Source organism: Oryctolagus cuniculus, chromosome 12 (assembly GCF_051225735.1).
Source record: "Oryctolagus cuniculus isolate XC-2025 breed Fujian yellow rabbit chromosome 12, ASM5122573v1, whole genome shotgun sequence".
Classification (NCBI taxonomy): Eukaryota; Metazoa; Chordata; class Mammalia; order Lagomorpha; family Leporidae; genus Oryctolagus; species Oryctolagus cuniculus.
Window position 1 is genome coordinate 9,652,157 of NC_142878.1, and position 22,455 is coordinate 9,674,611.

Here is a 22,455-nt window from a genome sequence, read left to right on the forward strand (position 1 = left end):
CTTCCATTTCTCTACACAAAGATAGGGACCTTCTCTTCCTTCTGAGCAGGCGCTGGGAGTGCACCAACTCTACCCCTCCTGTTTCCAGTCACCCAGCCCAGACGACCCTGCCCTTAGCTGCTTCCGAGGAGCCCCAGCCTCCCCGGGTTGAGCCGTGCCTGCGAGCACAGCGTCCTGGCTTTTCCAGGGGAGACTCGCTCTGTGCCGCCCTGGTGCTCCCGCACCAGGAACCACGAGCCTCCCCGGGACGGGCTGTGCTGTTAGTCCCACCTCTCAAGATGAAAGGCAGCCTTGCCAGCTTTGAGAGATCTGTTTGCTTCCTTTTTTAAAACGTAACTTCCAAACTGTCACCAGTAGCAGACAAATTACAACCGAATGTCACTCTCAAGTCACCAGCAACCCCGCCTCGATCTGGGAAGGTTTCCCTTTGATTTTGTTCTTGCTTTGTCTCACGGGCAGTCAGCATGAACTTGAGCTTCCAGCCTTCACAAGGGACTGTCCTTCTCATGGCCAGAGACGAGCCTCAAAAACAGAGGACTTTGAGAGAAACAAACTCTCACCGTCAACGTCTCTATTCTGCAGGTGAGCCAAGAGGTAGCGTGGTGCCGCCTCCCAAGCCAGCAGCCCAGGTGCCAGGTGCTCACTGAAGCAGCTCAAAGCTGTGGTCAGGACAGCTGCTACCCACAGTCAGCCCCTGCCCGGCAGACACAGAGCACCCAGGTTCTCAGCAGGACCAGTGCCAGGACGTGCAAAGCCTCCGGCTCCTGTCGAGCTCGGGCTGGGAGTCCTCGCCCACCTACACTTTGTCAGGGCACAGCATCAGAAAGCTGTTTGCTTTTCCTGCAGTGTGAAGCCTGCCAGGAACCTCCATGCCACAGCATTCACTGCCCTTAAGCAGAAACCACCCGGGTTTCTAGATAAAAGGCAAGCTCTCTATTGTATTTCCCCATTTCTTGTCATTTGGATCTTACTTTAATGGGCCTGTATTGCACATTTGTCGTCACAGAAGTGATCCCAAGTCATGCTGAGTAGAGACCATAAAGGCAGAACTTGACATACAAATGTAGAAGAATGAAATTAGATCCATACCTCTTAGCATATACAAAAATCAACTCAAGATGGATCAAGGCCGGCGCCGTGGCTCAATAGGCTAATCCTCCACCTTGTGGCGCTGGCACACCGGGTTCTAGTCCCAGTCGGGGTGCCGGATTCTGTCCCGGTTGCCCCTCTTCCAGGCCAGCTCTCTGCTGTGGCCCGGGAGTGCAGTGGAGGATAGCCCAAGTGCTTGGGTCCTGCACCCACATGGGAGACCAGGAGAAGCACCTGGCTCCTGGCTTCGGATCAGCACAATGTGCCGGCCGCAGCACGCTGGCCATGGCGGCCATTGGAGGGTGAACCAACGGCAAAAGGAAGACCTTTCTCTCTGTCTCTCTGTCTCTCACGGTCCACTCTGCCTGTCCAAAAAAAAAAAAAAAAAGATGGATCAAAGACCTAAATTTAAGACCTGAGACTATGAAGTTGCTGGAAGAAAGTGTAGGGAAAATATTCTAAGACATTGGTATAGGGGACGATTTCTTGGATAAGATCCCCAAAGCAAAACTAGACAATACGAAACTGAGAATCTTCTACATATCAAAGTAAACAAATAACAGAGTAAAGAGGGGGGCTGGCGTTATGGTATAGTGGGTAGGCTGCTGCCTGCAGTGCCCTCATCCCATATGGGCACCGGTTTGAGTCCCAGCTGCTCCACTTCTGATCCAGCTCTCTGTTATGGCCTAGGAAAGCACTGGAGGATGGCCCAAGTCCTTGGGCCTCTGCACCCATGTGGGAGACCCAGAAGAAGCTCCTGGCTTCAGACCAGCCCAGCTCCAGCCGTTGCAGCCATTTGGAGAATGAACCAGTGAATGGAAGACCTCGCTCGCTATCTCTGCCTCTATAACTCCATCTTTCAAATAAATAAATAAGTCTTTTAGAAAAAATAGAGTGAAGATACAGCCAACATAAAGGGGAAAAATATTTGCAGGCTATCTGACAAAGATTAACATCCAGGATATAGGGGCCGGCGTTGTGGTGTAGTGGGCAAAGCCACCGCCTGCAATGCCAGTATCCCATATGGGCACCGGTTCAAGTCCCACCTGTTCTACTTCTGATCCAGCTCCCTGTTAATGTACCTGGGAAAGTCGTGGAAGGTGGCCCAAGTGTTTGGGCCCCTGCACCCACGTGGAAGATGTAGAAGAAGCTCCTGGCTTCTGGCTTCAGCCTGGCACAGGCCTGGCCATTGCAGCCATTTGGGGAGTGAACAAGTGGCTGGAAGATCTCTATCTTTCCCTCTCTCTCTGTATCTATGCCTTTCAAATAAATAAAAATCTTCTTTTTCAAATATCCAGGATATATCAGCAAATCAAACTCCCAAAAATAAAAAAACAACAACAAATCCAGTTAAGAAATGGGCTAAGGACCTCAAGAGACTGCTCTCAAAAGAAACACAAATGACCAACAAATATATGAAGAAATGCTCCACATACCAGCCATCAGTGAAACAGGAATCAAAACCACAACGAGGTATCACCTCACTCCCGGCAGAACGGCTGTTATCCAAACACAGAGGGCACCAAATGCTAGCAAGCATATGGAGAAAGGGAAACACTTTTCCACTGTTGGTAGGAATGTAAATTAGTGCAGCCACTGTGGAAAACTGTGTGGAGGTTTCTTTAAACATAAAATAGACTTGCTATAAGATCCAGCAATCCTACTACTGGGTATACACCCAAAAGACACGAACACATTGTGTCAGAGTGACACCTGCACCACCCTGTTCACAGCAGCACTGTTCACAACAGCCACACACGTAATCAACCACAGTGTCCATCATCAGACAAACGGACAGTGTGGTGTAGATACACAATGGGAAATCATTCAGCTATAAAAAGAGTGAAATTCTATCATTTGCACCACAATGGTTGCTATCAGAGGACACCAAGTTGAGTGAAAAACAAGCAGACACAGAATGTTCTCTTATATATATGGGAGCTGAAATTTAAAAAACAAATTTAAAAAGCAACACTCGTGCATATCAGTTTTGCTGCAAATATAGTGTTTTGTCAAACTTTGTTTTAAATCTTTGTCACACTGTTAAGAATGGCATACTACTCTAGTTTTAGTGACCCATGATTGTCTTAAAATTTACTGTGTATGAATGAAATTTGATTATTCTTTACAGCCCATGCCTATATCCCCGGTGAACTATGATCTTTTTACTTTTTACTTGTTGAATTCTTTATTTAGTGGAGCATTAATTATGCCTTTGAGTACAATGTAAACTGAAAACATCATCTCAAAAATAAAAAAATAAGAAATAACTAACAAGCAATACTTGCTTCCTACTCTATGAAGTAAAAGCTAAACACTATCTACTCTGAAGACTGACTCAATAGCACAGTGGCGGCACAGCACCTAACACGGTGCCTGGCACACAGCAGGTGCACAATGAACAAGAGCTCTGACGGGCCAGAAACATCATTAGCACACTACTGATTCACACACAAGGCAGCAGTATCGACGTGACCGTGGCAAGAATTTTCCACTGACTTCGTAATTCACAATTATAGCACTTTATAAATACACTGTAAAAACATAACTTACAATTGAATTAACATCTTAAGTTTTAGCTTCTAACTTAGAACTTGGACTGGAGCCAGTTACCAGCACCAAACACATGAGGTTGGAACCACTGAAAATGAAAACTACGCACACGGAGAGACTTAGAAAGAGGAGAAGGACAGCGGTATGACGCCAGCACGCGGATGAGTGACCTGCTGGAAATGAGCCCTAAGGTAGCCAGAATCACGTCCACTCCCGTGACGCGGAGTTTGATAAATGATGCATGCAGCTCATCTAAACTGATTTTCCTCCCGACACCTGGGCCTAAGAGTGGCTGCTCACCCCGAACCTTCTGGGCACCTCAGGTGAGCAGCAGCAGAGCCGCACCTGCCGGTGCCCCTGGGCAAAGGCACGCGCCCACTCCGGGACCCTTCCCCGTCTCAGGGCCAGTGGGGAACTTCCTAACACCCCCTAAGTGCTCCACTGCGCTCCTACACCTGCAGTGGCTTCCGGGTCTCCTGCCCGCGAGGCAGGGTGGCCCAGGGCTCCCCCGACAGGGCCCGTCTTGGCCTTTACAAGTGGTCCATGTGGTCTGGGTTGCTGCTCCGAGCCCAGGTGACCATGGGGCTGGTGGGCAGGCAAGATAGGGCTTTATCACGGTGCGGGGGAGCCGCTTCCCGGCACTTACAAAGAACCGCAGACGACAGGTTTCCGTGGGGAAACCAGCCAGTGGGAGAGCCAAGTGCTGGTGTGATTGTTGGCTTTGATGAACAATGCCTGTCTGTTTCTGTGGGTAATTAAAGTTCAACAGAAGCTATAAAGAGCTCTCCAAGAAAGTCTAAACAGCCTTTGGCTGGAGGGTACAGCAGCGCGACTCAATCTAACCATTCATCTTTGTAGTTCCCGGTGCTACTCCACACAGGTGTTACAACCAAGCAGCTCACCTGGGACAAACAACCCTCGGGGCTGTGACCATCCCAGGAGCAGAGACCTCCGCGCAGCCCACGTGTGCCCCACACACTTGCACACAGCCCTCCCACGTGTGCCGCGGTGCCGAGCGCTGCCACGAAAGACCGCAGTTGCCATGACTGTAGCTCAGGTCTTCCCACGAGGGGGCTTCAAGAACTCCTAGCAAATGCGCGTTATAGAAAAACTATGCATGGGTCTCAGTAATTTTTTTACAACAAAATAAAATCATAGCTTTGAATGCCATTTTTTCCCATGAACTTTTTGAAGGACTCATATTTAAAACTGACCAAAGGTCCCTAATGAGCTGGATGCTGGGAAATGTGTTGACAGCTCTGCATTGTCCCAGCCAGAGGTGGGTGGTTAGTGAGGGGGCACTGCCACGGGCTGGCCGTGGCCTCTGGCACAGGAAGATGTTTGCCAAAGCCATTTGGTTTAATGCTCTTTTTCCCCAGAAAATCACTCAGTACAGATTTTTTAACAACTCCCTGCCATCAGTACAAATTTTAGTGCATTTAATTTTAAAAAAGTTTGGGCAAGATGTTGTTACCAATACAGGTTGAGCATCTCTTATCCAAAATGCTTAAACATTTCAGATTTCATATTTTAGAATACCTGCACATACACGAGGTGTCTGTGGGCCAGGACCCAAGTCTAAATGTGACGCTCACGTGTGTTTTATACACATCTTATACGTGTGATGAAGGTGGCTTCACACACTAGTTCTAGTGCACCTGCATTTTGACTGTGACCTATCACATCGGCTCAGGAGTGGGATTTTCCACTTGTGGTGTCATGCCGGCACTCGAACACGTCCATATTTTGAAGCATTTCAGATTTCAGACATTCGGATATGGGATGCCCAACCGCATTTTAAAAATCCCATCAAGTTGAAAGCACTGTATTCAGAGCCAACTGCGCATCTTGCCTCGCCAGCCCCCAGGTGGCTAGCATGGGATCCCCTCGGGTGATGCAGAGGAACTCACACACAAACGCGACTCCCACTCTGCACCCACACCACGACACTGAACAGGTGCACCAAAGCCAAAGTCGCTATGGAAATAGGAGACATTACGATGGCACCAGACCTCAAAACTACAAAAGCAAAGCCGGGCACGTGGCTGAGGCTCGAGGCAGACGGTTGCTTCGGCTGCTCCCTGGGCACCGACTTCACAGCTGCAGAGGCCTCGGCCAACCCCGGGCCCTCCCTGCGGCAGGCGGGAAGGAAATCTCACGGGATTCCTTTTCCCTGGGAACTAGATTTCCACCTTACTCTGCTCCATCCGATCCAATATGCATTTCCCACTGTTCCGCACGCTCTCTTTGAGGTTTCCAAGTAGGTATGTAACCGACACTTACTCTGGAAAAAGAGTAAAACCTAGGACCACAGTTTGATTGACAGCTGTCTTCCTGCCACCCGAGCCGCCCTGTGGGTGAAGGACAGTCACTCACCCGTGTGTTTCTTCACCTGAAAGACACGGAGGTGGCCTCGGCTTCTGCCTGCAAAGGCACCTTTGAGCTCTAAGGTTCTCTGGTTATTCCGCCCTAAACAGAAGCATTTCTGTGTGCAAACAGAATGAGTTCTACTCAGGAGGTTGGACTTGGCTTGGAACTGGCTGAAAGGAAACTAGAAAGCCAATCACGCAAAGATAAACTTGACAGCGCATCCGAGACCACGCAGGGGGACAGAACTAAGTGAGCCGCTCTGAGAAAGTCCTCTTCCCCTCACTGAGCTGGCCTCAAGGACAGCCAGGCGCATCGAATTAACACGTCAACCCTCCGGGTCAGCCTGCTCAGCGGGGCTGGGAGCCTGGCTCGCAGGACGTACAGAAGCCAAGGGAAAACACGTGGTCAGAAAGGAATCCGAAGACGCAGAGCGACCCGGGGACTCATACTTACTTGTGGCCCAGCTCGTGGGCAATGGTGAACGCCAAGTTGAGACCATTGTCTTCGGCAAGCACGCACTTCCTCTTAGCGCTGCACACGCCTCCCAGGTACGCGATGCCTGCAGCGAGACACAAAACACACCCTCTTCAGAACGTGGGCGCCAAGGCCGTGTGGTCAGCGTCACGTGGGACCTGCAGTGGGGCAGGCAGGACCGGGTGGCCGCGGCGGGACCGGCAAGCCTGCAGGTTTGTGTTCACCCAGCAATAACCATGATGGTAACCACAGACAACTGTCAAGCATTCGACGTGTCAGGTGGGCTGCTGCGTGGTCCACACGCAGGACACTTCAAGAGTTCACGCAACGTGGGATTAAAAGACAAGCTTATTTTGAGGCAAAACACTTGGAAAGCCATGTATATGAGAAGCTCATATTATGAAAAATCTGCACATGGATTAAAAAAATTTTCCCACCAAATAAACTTTGAATCCCATCTTCCATGAACTGCTTGAAGTGTCCCGTTTAATCCTCCTCACCGAGGATGGAGGAGACACAGGCGCAGAGAGGAAAGGTAGCTTTCTCACGGTCACCAGGTTCGCCCCGGGACCTGGGATCCTAAGCCGGATCTGTGCAGCTTCAATGCCCAAGGCTGGGAACAGGCGAGGCCGCAGGGAAGCAGTCACTGTGCAAAGCTAAGGGAGGCCCTTGCTCTTCCGAGCGCCTGCACACCCCCAGCGGAGCCTCCTTGAATTCTGCACCTGCACACTTTTGTCTAGACCTGGTCCTGCGGGGATCGATGCTCTCAGATGCCCCTGGGGTGCCAGCTTGGCTCCAGCTCGCCAACAGCAGCTGGGGAAGGCTGGGCAGAAGGTTCTGGAAGATGCTCACGAGCCCTGAGAGAGTGTGCAACCAGGACCCGGGGGAGCAGAGAGAACACGAGCACAGGACGAGCCCCCAGGCCAGCTTCTTCCTCTCCACACTCAGCAGACCCGAGGACCCAGGGAAGCAGAGAGAACACGGGTGTCACCAGCGCCCAGGCCAGCTTCCTCCTCTCCTCACACACTCAGTGGACCCGAGACCTCACCCTGAGAGCCTGCATGGCCAGGCAGCCTGCTCCAGCAGGAAGGCGGGGCAGAGAGAGGTGTTAGCAGGACGATGCACACACACGGGGACACAGAAGGGGACACACGATGGCACTGCAGGAGGGAGGCGGCTGCAGGGAAGAAGGCTCTGGGACTAAAGGGGGTGTGAGCAGCACCTGTTGGGGGAGGGGCTCTGGGCGGCGGGCACAGCAGGGCAGGAGGACAAACCCTCCCCTCCCCCTCGACCAGACTTCTGGAGGCCACACTGCAGGCCCCGTACTGCCCGCGTAATCTGCACACTTCCATCCACCCTGCACCCTGGACGAAGAAGCCTCATCGCCCAGGCCCCCCAGACCCCCCAGGATGGGTCTCACTTGGGGCCCCTGGACACCTGCCCTCTGCCCTCCTGGTACTGGTGCCCTCTGACCCCTCCGAGAGCAGCCCTTCAACAGTCCTGTGAGACACACAACTGGGTGGGGAGGACAAGGAGGCACTGGAGGCGGCGGCTTGTGCTCCCTGCTGTGAGGGCAGAGCCAGTGCAGAGTGGCCTTGGGCCCCCTGGGCGTGAGGCCCTGCTGCGGTGGCTGGGAATGGCAGGTGGAAGCAACACCCAGCTGGACCGGCCCTGGGAGGGGCTGTGGCGGCTGAGCAGGGCCACCTCTTGTCCACCACAGATGCTGCCCAGCTGCCCTGCTGTGGCTGACTTGTACAAGGTCCCTCAGGGCGCAAGGCACTGGCAGGCAGGGCAGGAGTTAAGGGTGACCCTGCACCCAAAGAGCTGAATCAACCTCCCCTTGCTGACATCAAAACCAAACTGGTGCAGAGCTCAGCCCCACCCAGGCACTGCCTCCTTGCTGGTCCCCTGGGCCAGGTACAGAGAGGAGGCTCTGTGGAGATGCCGTTCTGGGCCCGGGCCCACAGTTCAGCTTACATCCCTGCACCAAGCCTGGGTACCACACCACGTGTCTGTTTTTATTTGGAAACGTGCAATGTGGCAGCCCAAGACTGAAGAATTTAAAATAAAATTAAAGAAAGAAATCAGAAGCTATTTGCCCATGAGATGATTCTGTTGCACGTGGACATCATAAACCAACAACGCCGGCCGCCGGGAGGAATGGAAAACAGCAAAGGACGTGGCCTGGCTTCTCGGTGCTGTCGAGGTTGTCATTTTGGTTTTGTTTAAAACTGCCTGTGTGGGCTGCTGCAGAGGGCCAGGGGGTGGGCGGACGGCGGCTGCACAGCCTTGCCGGCAGGAGTGTGCAACACACGTGCACACCCACGCACACGCTTGGTCGCACTCCAGCAGTGTGGATCCCGCCCACCCTTGCCTGGGTCAATGCATCAAAGTGAAAGGATCCGGAGACGGGTGGGAGACGAGACCGGGCTGAATGTGCTGAGCTTGCTGTGGCCGGGCCCGGCCGCTGCTGAACCAGCAGCCCTCAACTGCCACCCCAGCACTTCCTGCGGCGCCGGCCGCCCAGCCTACAGCACCGGGAACACCAAAGCCACGAGCCTCCCGGTAACTGCATCTTAATCCTTCCAAGGCCCAGGCGACTTCTCTCTCTCGTTAGAAAACACAGGACCTGTTTAGTCAGTAGCATTGTTCTCGCACAAAGGCGTACTGGGGTCCCCTGCCTCGCAGGATTTGCTGGGGCAGCGCCCCCCAGGTCCCGAAGCCCAGTGAGGGAGCAGACATCAAGGCGCTCGGGCCCCACTGCCGCAGCGCAGGAGCTGCTGCCCTGTGGACACAGGGGTGGCAAAGCTCGGGGGGCAGGACACGGCCTGGGGGAGTTCCTCGTCATTAAGCCATGGAGCATCCGCAGGAAATCATGCCACTGTAGCCCACCGCTGTCCATGCTTTCTGGAAATAAATGGCTACAGGGAAGGGGGACCCGAGACCCTCCCATTGCCTCAAGCTGCACAGGGCACCGACCTGGAACCCCCGCCAAACCCCAGGGCGTGCTTGTCAAGAAAGGAGGAGAAACCAGTGCTCACGGCATTCATCCGTCAACACTCATGGTCTGCGACACGGGGCGGGGGGCTGTGGAGCCAGGGGTGGCCCGACGGCCAGGCCTGGGCTTCCTGGATCCTAGGCCAGCGCTTCCGATGCTCTCAGCCTCCTGGGACTTGAGGTCCCCTCTGAGAGACGTCACAGTGGAGCTCACAGGAATGTGTCGACAAACGTCAACCCCACGAGGTTGCACAGCTGCTGGGGAGCCCCAGGGAGCAGAGGGAACGAGCGCTCTGCACGCCTCACTCCCCCTTCCTGGTCCCGTCTTACAGATGGGAAGGCGGGGGCACAGCGCCGGGTACAGGCTCAATCCGCGCCCTCACCAGGACACAGAGGTAGGGCTCTCTGCCTCCAACGCTGCTGCTCTGCCAGGCAAACCCTGGGCCTCCCCAGCCAAAGCTTTGGTGAACAGCCGCAGTGACTCAACTTCAGGGCTCAGAAGGTCGTCCCAGATCTTAACACCTTCCTGTGTGGACACGCGGCTGGAGTCAAGTAGGCTTTCGTGTCTAAGTCCAAACTTCTTTTAAGCCAAAAGATGAAAGACCCAAGGCCAGCTCATTAATCAATTACTTAATTGGCACAGCATTAATCCACCACCTCTGACACTGCATCCCGTGTGGCCACCAGTTCAAGTCCCTGCTGCTCCACTTTCTTACCCAGCTCCCTGCTGATGCACCTGGGAAAGCAGCAGCAGACGGCGAAGGGCGTGGACCCCTGCACCCAAGTGAGAGACCTGGATGAAGCTCCTGGCTCCTGTCTGGCCCAGCCCCAGCTGTTGTGGCCATTTGGTGGATAAATCAGTGGATGGAAGATCTGTGTGTATGCGTGTGTGTGTGTGTGTGTGTAACTCTGCCTTTCAAATAAATAAATCTTTAAAAAAAAAAAAAACTAAAGGAACACGTCCAACAATGTTGACAGTAGTTTGCGTTAGGTTGTGCTGTTGGAATTGGAGATCTTTTTCATTTTCTCCATTTTCTTCTTCTAGGAGGAGAATTCAAAAAGTTCATGGAAATATATATTATAAAAAAACATGCATCGATTTCAAATGTTTGTGCACCAAAATAAACTTAGCTGTCAGGTCCTCTTCCCACGAACCCTCTGGAGTTTCCCTCATTAGGAAATTAAATCCGACTTGAACCTGGTATAATTAACACGCGTGTTGCTATAACAACTAGAGTGACTGACTGCACCTCAGTTATCCACGGTGGCACACAGCAGAGGTGGAGGCCAAGAACACCAGCCCTCTGCCCTGACTCGGCACGCACGGCGCTTCTGGCCAGAAAAGCACAAGTTTGGGGTCAACAAGCACAGCCCAGCACACGCTTGCCCCCAAGACGGGGGCTCGGCTGCATCACCACCCCTTGGCACGGCTCAGGGGAGCAGAACCCTCTCCTACATCGGAGTGCAAACAGAAAGCTGCACTGAGTCTCTGACTCCCGGAGAAACAGGTCTGACTCATCCAGAGACACGAGCCACGTGCACCGGACACACAGACCTGCCTCGCCAGCGTCACGTGGACCCCCTCTCTCCTCTCTACACAGAGGCAATCAGGTAAGCACATTAAATCATTTTCTTCCGGGGCCAGCGCTGTGGCGCAGCAGGTAAAGGTGCCGCCTTCAGTGCCAGCATCCCGTATGGGCGCTGTTTCAAGCCCCGGCTGCCCCACTTCCCATGCAGCCCTCTGCTGTGGCCTGGGAAAGCAGTAGAAGATGGCCCAAGTCCTTGGGCCCCTGCACCCACGTGGGAGACCCGGAGGAAGCTCCTGGCTTTGGACTGGCCCAGATTCTGCCATTGCTGCCATTTGGGGAGTGAACCAGCAGATGGAAGACCTCTCTCCTCTCTCTCTCTCTCTCCTTCTCTGTGTAACTCTGATTTTCAAATAAATAAATAAATCTTTTAAAAATTTATTTATTTTTAGTAGAAAGCATGGCACCAAGAGCCCGTGATTCCTAAGCGTGGGGTTGGCCGTTTGGCCCTCTTTAGACGTAACAAGCAAACAACACGCACCTGTGTGAGCTCTGGTTATCTGGTGAACTGCTGCGTGTGAGCACGTGCAGCTGGGGGGCTTGGCCACGCTCCAGACCCGCATGGGCTCGGCCTCTGGGAGAGCCAGTCAGGCACCCACACTCAAGGCCCCAGCACCGTCACGGGGGCCACTGGGACATCCCACTGTCAACTACAGAACGCACCTGGCACCCACGCACAGGGTAAACATAGCCGTCCACATCAAGCCCCACTTTCAGGCCCCTCAACAGAGTGTGTGCTCTCGTAAACCTCACCTATAGCTGTCGGTGTGGCCAGCAGCTAAGAGTGCGTGCCTTGGAGTCCAGGAAGCAACAAGTGGAAAATCAGCCACAGCCGACTCCTGTTGTTCACGGTAGCTGCGTTCTAGCAAATACCACCACCACTGAATTGTAACCCCGGTGGAATCCAGATTCTTCTCTGGGAGCCATGGGCTCCAGATTTGCATCAGCCAATCTATATGTCATCTGTGTGTTTGTTTAAAGACACCCTATTGGTCTGCCAGGAGACAGACTCCAAAAAGCTCATGAAAAATAAAAGTTTATTTGGGTAAAAAAAAATTCAGAAATCCACGCATAGCATTTTTTTTTTTTACAGGCAGAGTGGACAGTGAGAGAGAGAGAGAGAGAGAGAAAGGTCTTCCTTTGCCGTTGGTTCACCCTCCAATGGCCGCCGCGGTCGGCGCGCTGCGGCCGGCGCATCGCGCTGATCCAAAGCCAGGAGCCAGGTGCTTCTCCTGGTCTCCCATGGGGTGCAGGGCCCAAGCACTTGGGCCATCCTCCACTGCACTCCCTGGCCACAGCAGAGAGCTGGCCTGGAAGAGGGGCAACCGGGACAGAATCCGGTGCCCCGACCAGGACTAGAACCCGGTGTGCCGGCACCGCAAGGTGGAGGATTAGCCTAGTGAGCCGCGGCACCAGCCTTAGCATTTTTATAACATGCATTTTCCACAAACCTTTTTGAAGATCTCCTTGCATGGATTTCAAAACTTTTCACACCAAAATATCTTTTAATTCCATTTCCCACCAACCTCCCGAGGAGCCTGCCGATGCTGCTGACTCACGGGCACTGCCCTGGCAGCCCAGAGCGCGCCAGCTCACACTGCACGTACCCAGCACTCGGGTTTCTCCCCAGGCTGCCCCCTCCTGCGCCCAGGAACAGCAGGTAGCACGGCAGCCCTATGCCTGGGGCGTTTAAAACAGCGGAATCAGCACAAACCCAAAGAGCGTGGCGCTCGGCGGGAAGCGGCGCTTGTTGACGCTGGTCTAGGAGTCGACAGGAGAAGGCGGGGAGGCCTGGCTCGCCCTCAGCCCGGAATGTGCCTGTGCGGTGACTAAGCGTCCCCACAGCCCTCGAGTCACAAAGGCACTAATTTAGCAAGTGGGTGAATTCGCGAGCCCAGAGCACGGGTCTCAAAAAGTCAGGCGAAGTGAGGTCCTCATCCGTCACAGGAGACATTCAGCTTTCATGTAGGGGCTGCTTCTGCTGCCCGACGGCACCATCAGTCCGTCCTCCTCTTCAATTTTTCTTCTGTGCTTTCCAAGGCCAATGGACCACAAGGCCGTCATCCCTCGTAGGCACAGGGGCCCCACGGAGACTCCGTCAGGGGCTTCCGGAACAGGCACTGATGCCTGGCAGGCAGGGCCCGGGCAGGTTCAGCTCAGGACACTGGAGGAGCCTTGAACCTGTCTTGTTTTCACAAACACTTCATCAGGCGTTTCCTGACGGCCTGCACGCTGCGGCCCCGGGCCAGGCGCGGCCTGTAAGTTGAGCCAGAGCAGTGCAGGCCTTGAGAAAGTAGCCTTCAGAACGTCACTCCCAAGACAGACACGAGAGCAGGTGGACAGGTGAGCAGAGGGGTTCTCAGCCGGGCCCTGGGGCCCCACGGGTGGGCGCTGGGGTCTGTAAGACGGCTGCCCGGTGACCGAGTCCAGCCATGGCCTCTGCAGACAGGGGGCGAATGGAGACTGCAGGTTAAGGCCTCCTCAAGCGCCCGACTCTGCCCCCAGGTGGCGCCCCTCTCCGGGTCACCTGCCAGAGCACAGGGCCCCGCGCTGAGCCTCACCCTCATTCTCACTTCTATTCCCCCCACCAACATCGCTGAGCGCCCTGGACCAGGTGGGCTCAGCTCCGTGTCTGGGGAGCACTGAGGGCACCACTGTGAGTGCAGCAGGCTCCACCCCAGCACCCCTGGGCCCTCCCTGGGCCGTCTTCCAGCACCTGCCATGCGGAACACGTGACCACCTGACAGCTTGCTCGCCGCTGCAGGTGTGCAGGTTTGTGCGTGGGGCCACGTCCCTGGGTCCCCCTTGCGCACACGGTCACTGACGGCCATTCGCCATCGCCACCTGCTGCACAGCCACCTGACAGGCGATGGGAGGGGCTCTGTGTTCAGGACACAGTTTGACAACAAGGAACCCAGAGCCAAGCTGAATAGGCTGCAGAGAGCCCCGGGAGGGAAAGGGCGAAACGGCGGCTGGGTGGGAGCGCGGACGTCAGCCAGCTGCCTTTGGGGCACAGAGTGACGTGCCTCGGTCACCTGGCGATGGGGGCCCCGCGCAAGTCACAGCCAGGGATTCCCAAAAGGAGAGCCGACGGCCCCCGGGGGGGGCAGAGGGGAGACATCGTGGCAAGTGGAGACCCGACGTTCATACCATTGGGCACTGAGAGATGCCCAGTCTCCAGCAACGTGCGACAAAGACGCAGACAGCCTCGGAGGGAGGAGGGAATTTCCCAAGTAACACAGCACTGGGCTGAAGCATCAGGGGCCGATGCAGTCTCTTCACAGCCCCGGAGAATCCCAGTGGATGTCAGGGAAAAGAGCAAGGCAGCAGGCGCTGGACCCGACCTTCCAGGCCTCCTTGGAAGCCGTGGGCCTCAGCTGGCGCACAGTGGGCCTGCAGGAAGATAGCTTTGCTGCTGGCTCCGCTCGGTGAACCCCAGCAAGAGCAGAGCAGCAATGGGCAGCCAAGGTGCACAGGGCCCCACCTGGCAGGAGACGCCAGCCGCCGCCGCTTCTCACTGGACTCTGGAAAACCGCGAAGGCGCCAAGCTGGGAAGCCCAGAGGTCGTCTCCGTAGACGTCCAGAGAGGGGTCACTTGTCATGGGGGAGGGAAAAGGCTGGGATGGAGACAGGGCCTAGGGAGGGGCATCCACACAGCCGAGGGACTCTACAGCCTGACCCACAAGGATGCTGGCCTTAGAGTAACAGCTTAAGTGATTAGACAGTAAGGTTGTTCAGGCAGGTGCTTGGTGCAGTAGCTATGATGCCACCTGCTACTCCCGTATCCCACCTGGAGAGCCAGGGTTCAAGTCCCAGCTCTGCTTCCTGCTATAGTTCACCCAGGGAAGCAGTAGGCGATGGCCCAAGGACGTGGGTCCCTGCCACTCGTGTGGGGGATGCAGGTAGAATTCCTGGCTCCTGGCTCTGGCCTGGCCTAGCCCCAGCCCTAGTGGGCATTTGGGGAGTGAACTAGCAGGTGGACGGCTTCTCTGTGTCTCTTTCTTGTTTGTTGCTTCATCTTTCAAACACACATGAACAGATAAATAGTCAGGCTGAGGTTACCCCAAAGTGACCGAGTCCCAACAGGCACGAGACAGCTCGCCAGGGGCTGGTGTGGTCTCGTTTCTTGACTCAGGTTCTGGCTACACAAGGGTGTTTCCCCAGTGAACATTCGCTGAGCTGTGCACTGAGACACAAAAATGATGCTTCAACTAAGATCTCAAAAATGAAAGAGAGATGCAAGGGGAACAGAAGGTGGCCCTGGTTTGTCTGGGAGACCAGGATAACCGGCCCGGATAGAGGCTAGGAGTGTGTCTTCAGTCCAGGCAAGGCTCGAAGGTCAAGAAAGCCACAGTGATGCACACAAAAGGGCTTCAAAAACATTCGTGGGAAAATGGAACTTAAAAATGGGTTTATTTTGGTACAAAAAGAATTTGACATCCACGCGTAGTTTTTCATGAGCATTTTCCATGGACCCTTGGAAGACCCTGCGTCCTAGGCCTCACTTGTATTTTTTGGAGCTCATGAGCCATTTCTGTAATTCACCTCCTCGTCCACCAAGGATCCTCATTCCTGACACCCACTGGGGACAACCTTGAAAAGCAGCCTCCCTCCTGGTACTCGTTCTAAACACCGAGTGCGTGTCCGGGCCAGGCACACAAACATCTGCCGAGTCAGCAGAGAGAAGGAAATGCTTTCTCAGGGCGATTAAGACGCCGCACTTCTCGTTAAACGCTTAGCACAGCAAAGCCGTTCTCCAGGGATGAAATGTGGAGTCCACAGGAACCTCCGGACCAGGTAAACACCTGCAGTCGGCGCTCTGGGCCAGGCGTCTCCTGGGGCCTGCTCGGTGGGTGCTCTGGGCCAGGCGCCTCCCGGGGCCTGCTCGGCAGCTGTGCTCCAAAGGCCCCGGCTCCCGTGCACAAGTCCAGAAGCCGCCCCCTGGCAGGGCCCTGCGGCCCCTCCACTGCAGAAGCTGCCGCCATGTGGCTGTTGACTCCATACTCCTGAGCCCAAACCCCTCCCTCCGATGGCCAGGGAGGCCCTAGGGTAACCTCAGCCTGAGCTGACTGGATGCAAGAATGATCAAGCTCCATTCTACGCAACAAAAACACTGGTCTTGGCTGGCGTCGCGGCTCACTAGGCTAATCCTCCTCCTTGCGGTGCCGGCACACCGGGTTCTAGTCCTGGTCGGGGCACCGGATTCTGTCCCGGTTGCCCCTCTTCCAGGCCAGCTCTCCGCTGTGGCCAGGGAGTGCAGTGGAGGATGGCCCAAATGCTTGGGCCCTGCACCCCATGGGAGACCAGGAGAAGTACCTGGCTCCTGCCATCGGATAAGCGCAATGCGCCGGCCGCAGCGCGCTGACCGCGGCTGTCATTGGAGGGTGAACCAGCGGCAAAGGAAGACCTTTCTCTCTCTCTCTCTCTCACTGTCCACTCTGCCTGTCAAAAACAAAACAAAACAAAACAAAACGCTGGTCTTTGCACAGGTGTTCCTAGGTTTGATTCCTGTCTCCAGCTCCCACGAGATGCAGACTCTGGGAGGCAGGCCTGACGGCTCCAGGAACCATGCACGAGGGAGTCCTGGATGGAGGTCCCAGCTCCAGGTCAGCCCCAGCCCGACTCCAGCTGTTGCAGGCACGGGGGCACTGAAACAGCAGATGGGAGGGCTCGTTCTCTATCTCTGCTTCTCAAAAATAAACAAACAAAAATATTTTTTCAAAAGTTATTGGAAAGTGGAATTAAAAGCTAAGCTTATTTTGTTACAAAAAACGTTTGGTATCACGCATGTTCACACTCAAGTCCACACACACAGTACACAGTTACGTATGTGTTTGCGCACACAACCACCATCCCCTGGCACAAAAGTCAGTCTCCGAGAGGGTCAGCGACTCTCCCAGGCTCGGGCTGTAGCCGAGCAGGAGAACTGAGGAGTCGGCAGCCTGTCGGGCCGCGCATCCTCCCTGGGATCGGCAGAGGTGGCAAGGACCCTGCCCTGGGGAACGGGCGGCGGGCGTGGGAGCAGACTCACGGTCAGGCCTGTGCAGGACGCATTCCAGGAACCCGAGAAGTCTGCCAACCCCTGTGCGAGGTCCAGGGAGTTCCCTAGTAAAACACAACCCAGCAGAGCCCTCACACAGACTCTGACCCTGGGACTGTGCAAACCGTGGCACACACGTGCGCCTTTCTCGCAGGACAGGTTACAGCTTTCATCAGATTGCCAAAGGGGTCCATAACCTCAAAAACCAAACAAAACAAAAAGGTAAAAAACACTAAACACAGGAATCTCAGGGTTAATCAAGCATATTCCTTTGGAAAAAAAATCCTCTCTGGATAGCCAAGCCAGTTCAACAGATCCTGGGAAAATCACCCTTCAGCCCTCAGGGATCGCCGAGTGTTCCTGGGACAGTGACAGGCAACAGTAGCTCACGGAGCACGTGTCTCCCTGCCAGACCTGAACTGACTACTGCATGGGGGACACAGGGAGCGGGCGAACCTTCTGCACACAGGACGTCCTCTGAGAAGGGGGTGACCGGGGGTGAGGGCCGAGACAGCCTGTGTCGTACTCCCTGGGAAAGCGCTGGAGTTAAGAATTCAATGTGAACAGATGCAGTGAGGGTGAAGAATATAAAAATGAGCAAAAACACAGCTGAGGGGCAAGCACACACTTGTGGTCATGCACAGGATGCGATCCTGAACTTGAACTTGAACAAGCAGCCACTGTTTTGACAGGGCCCCGACCGGTTCCCTGGGAGTGCTCCTAACGCTGGCAGCTCCTCTGTAACCTGGGGTCTTTTCCTAGACTGTGCCGGATGACTGTAACGGGCACGGGGGTCACGCAATGGAGTGCGCCCTGACCTTCGTCACACACTGTCTCTGTCTCCCACACACGTCTCTGAAATGGATTTGTTGCGGGTCAACGTGATTGAAATCTCAAATGTAGAAGCCATTTGTCAATGTGGCCTCCACTCGGAGGACATGCCAAAAAACCTCGCGTCATGGTCACTCGGAACAAGGGCCACGGACCATTGTTCTGTTTCAAGTCTGAAGACACAGGGCCGTGAACTTCCGCACCAGTGGCTACCTGCACAGCAACGGAGTAGGGCTGAGTTTTCCCATAAATCATTCTCGGTCGTGGTCTAACATAAACCATCAATCAGAGAAACTCGGAGGCAAGGCTGGGCGAACTCTGAAAGGGGATTCGTCCTCGCAGGCAATCTTCTGAGGGAGTATGGATTGCACACACATATTTTCTAGCCATTTCTTAACCACACTGCGAACCTGGCCACACTCCCAGTCCTGGAAGCCACGGAATGTTCTAGGTTCACGTGCCCAGCCCGCCACCCACATAGGAGACTGTGACCGTCTCTCTGCGGCACCCGTGTGACGTGCCTGGACCAGTCACCGGGTTCCCAGGGCTGAATGCCTAAACGGGGCAGTGGGTTTCCTCCGAGCTGGGCCGGATCATCACCAGTGGCACAAGGACATCGTGAGGAATTGGCGGCAGACCCGACGTGGCCCCTCGATGAGTCTGCGACTGTCCTGCAGAGACAACTGTCCCACAGGGAACGAGAGCTGCCCCAATCCATTCTACTGCCCCGTGTAGCCTGTGCCCCTGAGTCTGATGCAAACGTCACTTATCATGGAATAAAGATCACTCTCAGCCCTCTGAACACAGCCTCCTCTACTCAAACACAATAACCCAAGAATGCGGACTGCTATTTCCTGACCCCGGCCCTGTACCGGGCAGGCCCTGGCTACTGCTCGTGGCAGCCCTCACGGCTGCACCCGGAATGCGCTGGTGGGAATATACCCGACAGCCTGGCTAACGTGGCAACCAAGCTGCCAGATGGGGCAGGGGGAGTCCCGGAGCGAAGCGAGAGGTCGACACAGAGCGTGAGCGGCTCGTGAGAAGAGGTGATGATTTGCCTGGACTCTGTTTTCAGTTGCATGTCTGGATCGCGTCTGGAACGTCAACCAGATGGAATGAGGCCCGCATATCTGGCATTCCTCTGATAGCTGCAGTCCTGTAACTGTCCCACCGTCATAACACTGGGAACCTCACTGCTGGCCTTGATCGCGGACTGCCGGAATCTCCTCTGACCTCTATGTCCCTTTGCTAAGGACAGTTCCACATGGAGTCTTCACACCTGCCCAGCAGAGAACGTGGCGGCCCCAGGACACCTGCACTGACCACCACCGCCCTCGGCTGGCAAGCTGTCCCTTGCCAGGGCAGACACCTGTGAGAGAGCCCGCCCCTTTCAGGACTGTTCTTGAACTCTGAGTTCTTCCTATCTGACTTTTCCCAAGAGACCCAGGATGGGGCTCCCACGGAGCTGACACGGATGCCACTGTTTCCAGCATGCCCTTGGTTCCCTCCGCCAGTCTTGGGGACACAAAGCCATGGGAGTATCTCTGTGGGTCCGTGGCCCCAAGAGGGTGAGGAGGGCAGGCTCGGACCTTGGGTCTGCGTTGAATCCCCTCTGCCAGTTAGCACCTCGGGGACCACAGCAATTATTCAATCTCTCCAAGCCCTGTGTGGGTTTGGGGGATTCTCTGAGTGGAGAACCTGCAGAATCCCATGCACTTCCAAGGCCTGGCGCTCCCAGCGGCAGGGTTTAGTGACGGCCCCACTGTTGACCTGCGCTCAGGGCCGGCCAGGCCTACAGAGACTCCTCCTGCTCATGGGGACTCTGAGAAGCCGTGCAGGTGCCACTGCCACACAGGGGCAGGCGCCGCAGTGCAGCGGGCTCCAGTCCTGCCTACGCTTCCGATCCAGCTGGGTGCTAGTGTGCACCCTGGGAAGCAGCAGGTGACGGCCCTAGTACTTTGGTCCCTGCTACTCACATGGGAGACCCAGATGGAGTGTCTGGCTCCTGGGCAATCCTGGTTATTGTGGGCATTTGGGGAATGAACAAGATGAAATTTCAACCTCTCTCTCTTTTTCTCTCTCATTTTCAAATAAACAGAACCTGCTTTATTAAAAAAAAAAAAAAAAGACCTCTACACATTTGGGGACTCCATCAGCTGAGTGGGTTTTGTACGCACCTCAGCCTTGTGACCGTCCTGATCAGAGCTGTTCTCGGTGCTGGGATCCACCCAGTGATGTGCACCGTGACCACCCCCGACAGCCACCCAGATCTCACTCAAAACCATGTGGACTGCGACCCAAACTCCAGACGGAGTCTGGAAAGGAAGCAGAGGGCCAGGTGCAGGAGGGGCGACTGTATGCTGACAGCACTCTGCCTTAAGCCTGGGCATCCAGCTTCCAGCTACATGCTGGTGAGCAGGACACACGCTCCGGCCAGCCCCTGGGATCACAGGGACCAAGCCACGTTGGAACAGGGAGACGTGATAAGAACAAGTGCGGCTTTGTTCTACTGCATCTTCTGCAAACCCTGGTGGCCGTGGCCAGGATCAGACAGACCTGACGGCCCTCGGTGCTGAGCCGGGAAAGCACAGGGCCTAGGCAGCCTCCAGGTCCTCCCCACACCAAGCACCAGAGCCCAGGGCTGTGCCATCTACCCTAGGCACAACCATCCAGCCACCTGTCAGCCCCAGAGGGCTGTGCCTCTGTTCCCCCGAGAGCTGGGAAATGTTGGCAGCAGGGCAGGTGTGTGGGGGACAGATCACCATGACGGAGGGGTCAGGCCAGGCAGAAGCCGGGACGTCGAAGCCCTGCAGTGTGCCAGACACTCCTGCCCATGATGCCACCACGGCTGCGTGGAGGACGAGAGTCACACGCTCGAGGCGGCAGGGACTGGCAGGTAACACAGGGGGAGGCAGGCACCGTTCGAACGGTCTCTTCAATGGTGCTCTTCCGACAGGAGCTGTCAGGAGCTGAGCCCCAGAGGCGGGCATCCTGGGCAGGGACTTCGTGTTACGCTCTGCCCCTCCTCGCCCTCTCTGGAGGAAGACGTGGGAGCAGGAACACTCAGATGCCCCAGGCGCGCCACAAGGGCTGCAATGGCACACATGCGGGGCTGAGCGGCACTTGCCACCGAGCCTCCAAGAAGCGAGACAGGAGGGAATGGGGGGGACTGTGGCAAGCCGGAATCTGCCTACGGGGCACAGCCCAGGAGATCACTGCTGCACAGGGACGTGGCCAGATCTTTCCAGAGAAGCCACATGTCCAGGAAAAGGCACAGCTTCTTTTCTCAAATGCTAGAAAACTGAGAAAAATTAAATAAACATGTTTGGGGCCAGATGCAGGCCCAGGTAATGAGCTTGCTACTTCTGCACGGGGACTACAACCACGTCTCCCACGAGGGCGGCAGGACCCAGTTACTCCGCTTTCCAGAGCCTGGACTGGCAGGAAGCCGGCGGGAGCCCGCGCTGAGCAGCAAACCCAGGCACTCTGACCCGGGGCGCAGGCATCTTCGCAACACCTTAGCTACCATCATCCTGCGTATGACCGCATTTCTAACTGCAGTCTCTACACACGGTCCCCCGCTCATCTCATGGGGCCAGGGGCCAGACCCCGCCTTCCCAGGAGCTCAGGAGCACAGCAAGCAGTCGGGTCCCCAGTGTGAGCGGGGCAGGTGAACAGCCGGCTCAGCGACTTCCGTGTGGTGTGTGACGATGACGGCCAAGCAGATCCCAGCCCGCGGGCTGCACCCCGCGACTCTACTGCAGAGCCAAGTCAGATGCAGGCGCCCAGCAGGGGCCGAGGCGGGAGGCTCAGCCGCAGGAGCAGGGGCGCGGGGGCCGGGGAGGTTGTCCTGGTGCCAGCGGCCTCTGGCCTCCACAGCTGACGTGGACACGAGTGAAAGAACCATCTGAGATACAGACGTCAGAACGTGCCCGGTCATCACAAACTTCCCAAGGGAAGAGAGGCTCAGGAGCGAAGGATCTGAGAGAGACAACCCAGGCCATTGTGAAGGCGTGACAAGCCCTCGTTTCTCCCGGGGCCCGCCTGCTGCCCCTGGCGCAGAGGCTGGGGCAGGCCACGCTTCCCCGGCCTCCCCTCTGTGCTGCCGCGGCCTCTCTCACAGGCACACAGAGGCCCCTTGTTCAGCACTGACGTTCCAGGAAGGGGGCCTCGCCCCAGCTCCAGAGACAGCCGGAGGGGCCGAGCCACGGCTCTCCACAGTTCTGCTCTTTGTCAAGGACAGGGCCACCCACAGATCGGGGGGCAGGATCAGGGAAGCCACTGCAGGAGGCCCGGGGACTTCACCACCGAGGTCCCACCTGGGGCCCAGGTGCAGCCAGGAGGAAGGGGGCGGGGGCGGCGTGGGTCTCCCTGGCGACCTTGCTTGTCCTGACCTCCCCAGAACCAAGCCACCACCCCGACTCCTTGCAGGGAAAAATCTACCACCAAGCCATGGCCACGGAACGTGGCCTCTGCGGCCTGAATTCCACAAGAAACACACTTTCTTCCATGTGC

The 22,455-nt window shown here is 55.8% G+C and overlaps 1 protein-coding gene across 2 annotated transcripts in view; it reads right to left on the reverse strand.

Moving 5' to 3' along the window:
• The window catches only part of ADAMTS17 (ADAM metallopeptidase with thrombospondin type 1 motif 17), a 269,013-nt gene that overhangs the window by 148,281 nt on the left and 98,277 nt on the right, over positions 1–22,455 (reverse strand). For both annotated transcript variants that reach the window (XM_051822951.3, XM_089311139.1), the window contains one exon: positions 6,466–6,571. In XM_051822951.3, the coding sequence (XP_051678911.3) occupies positions 6,466–6,571 (106 nt within the window). The remainder of the gene's footprint in view (positions 1–6,465; positions 6,572–22,455) is intronic.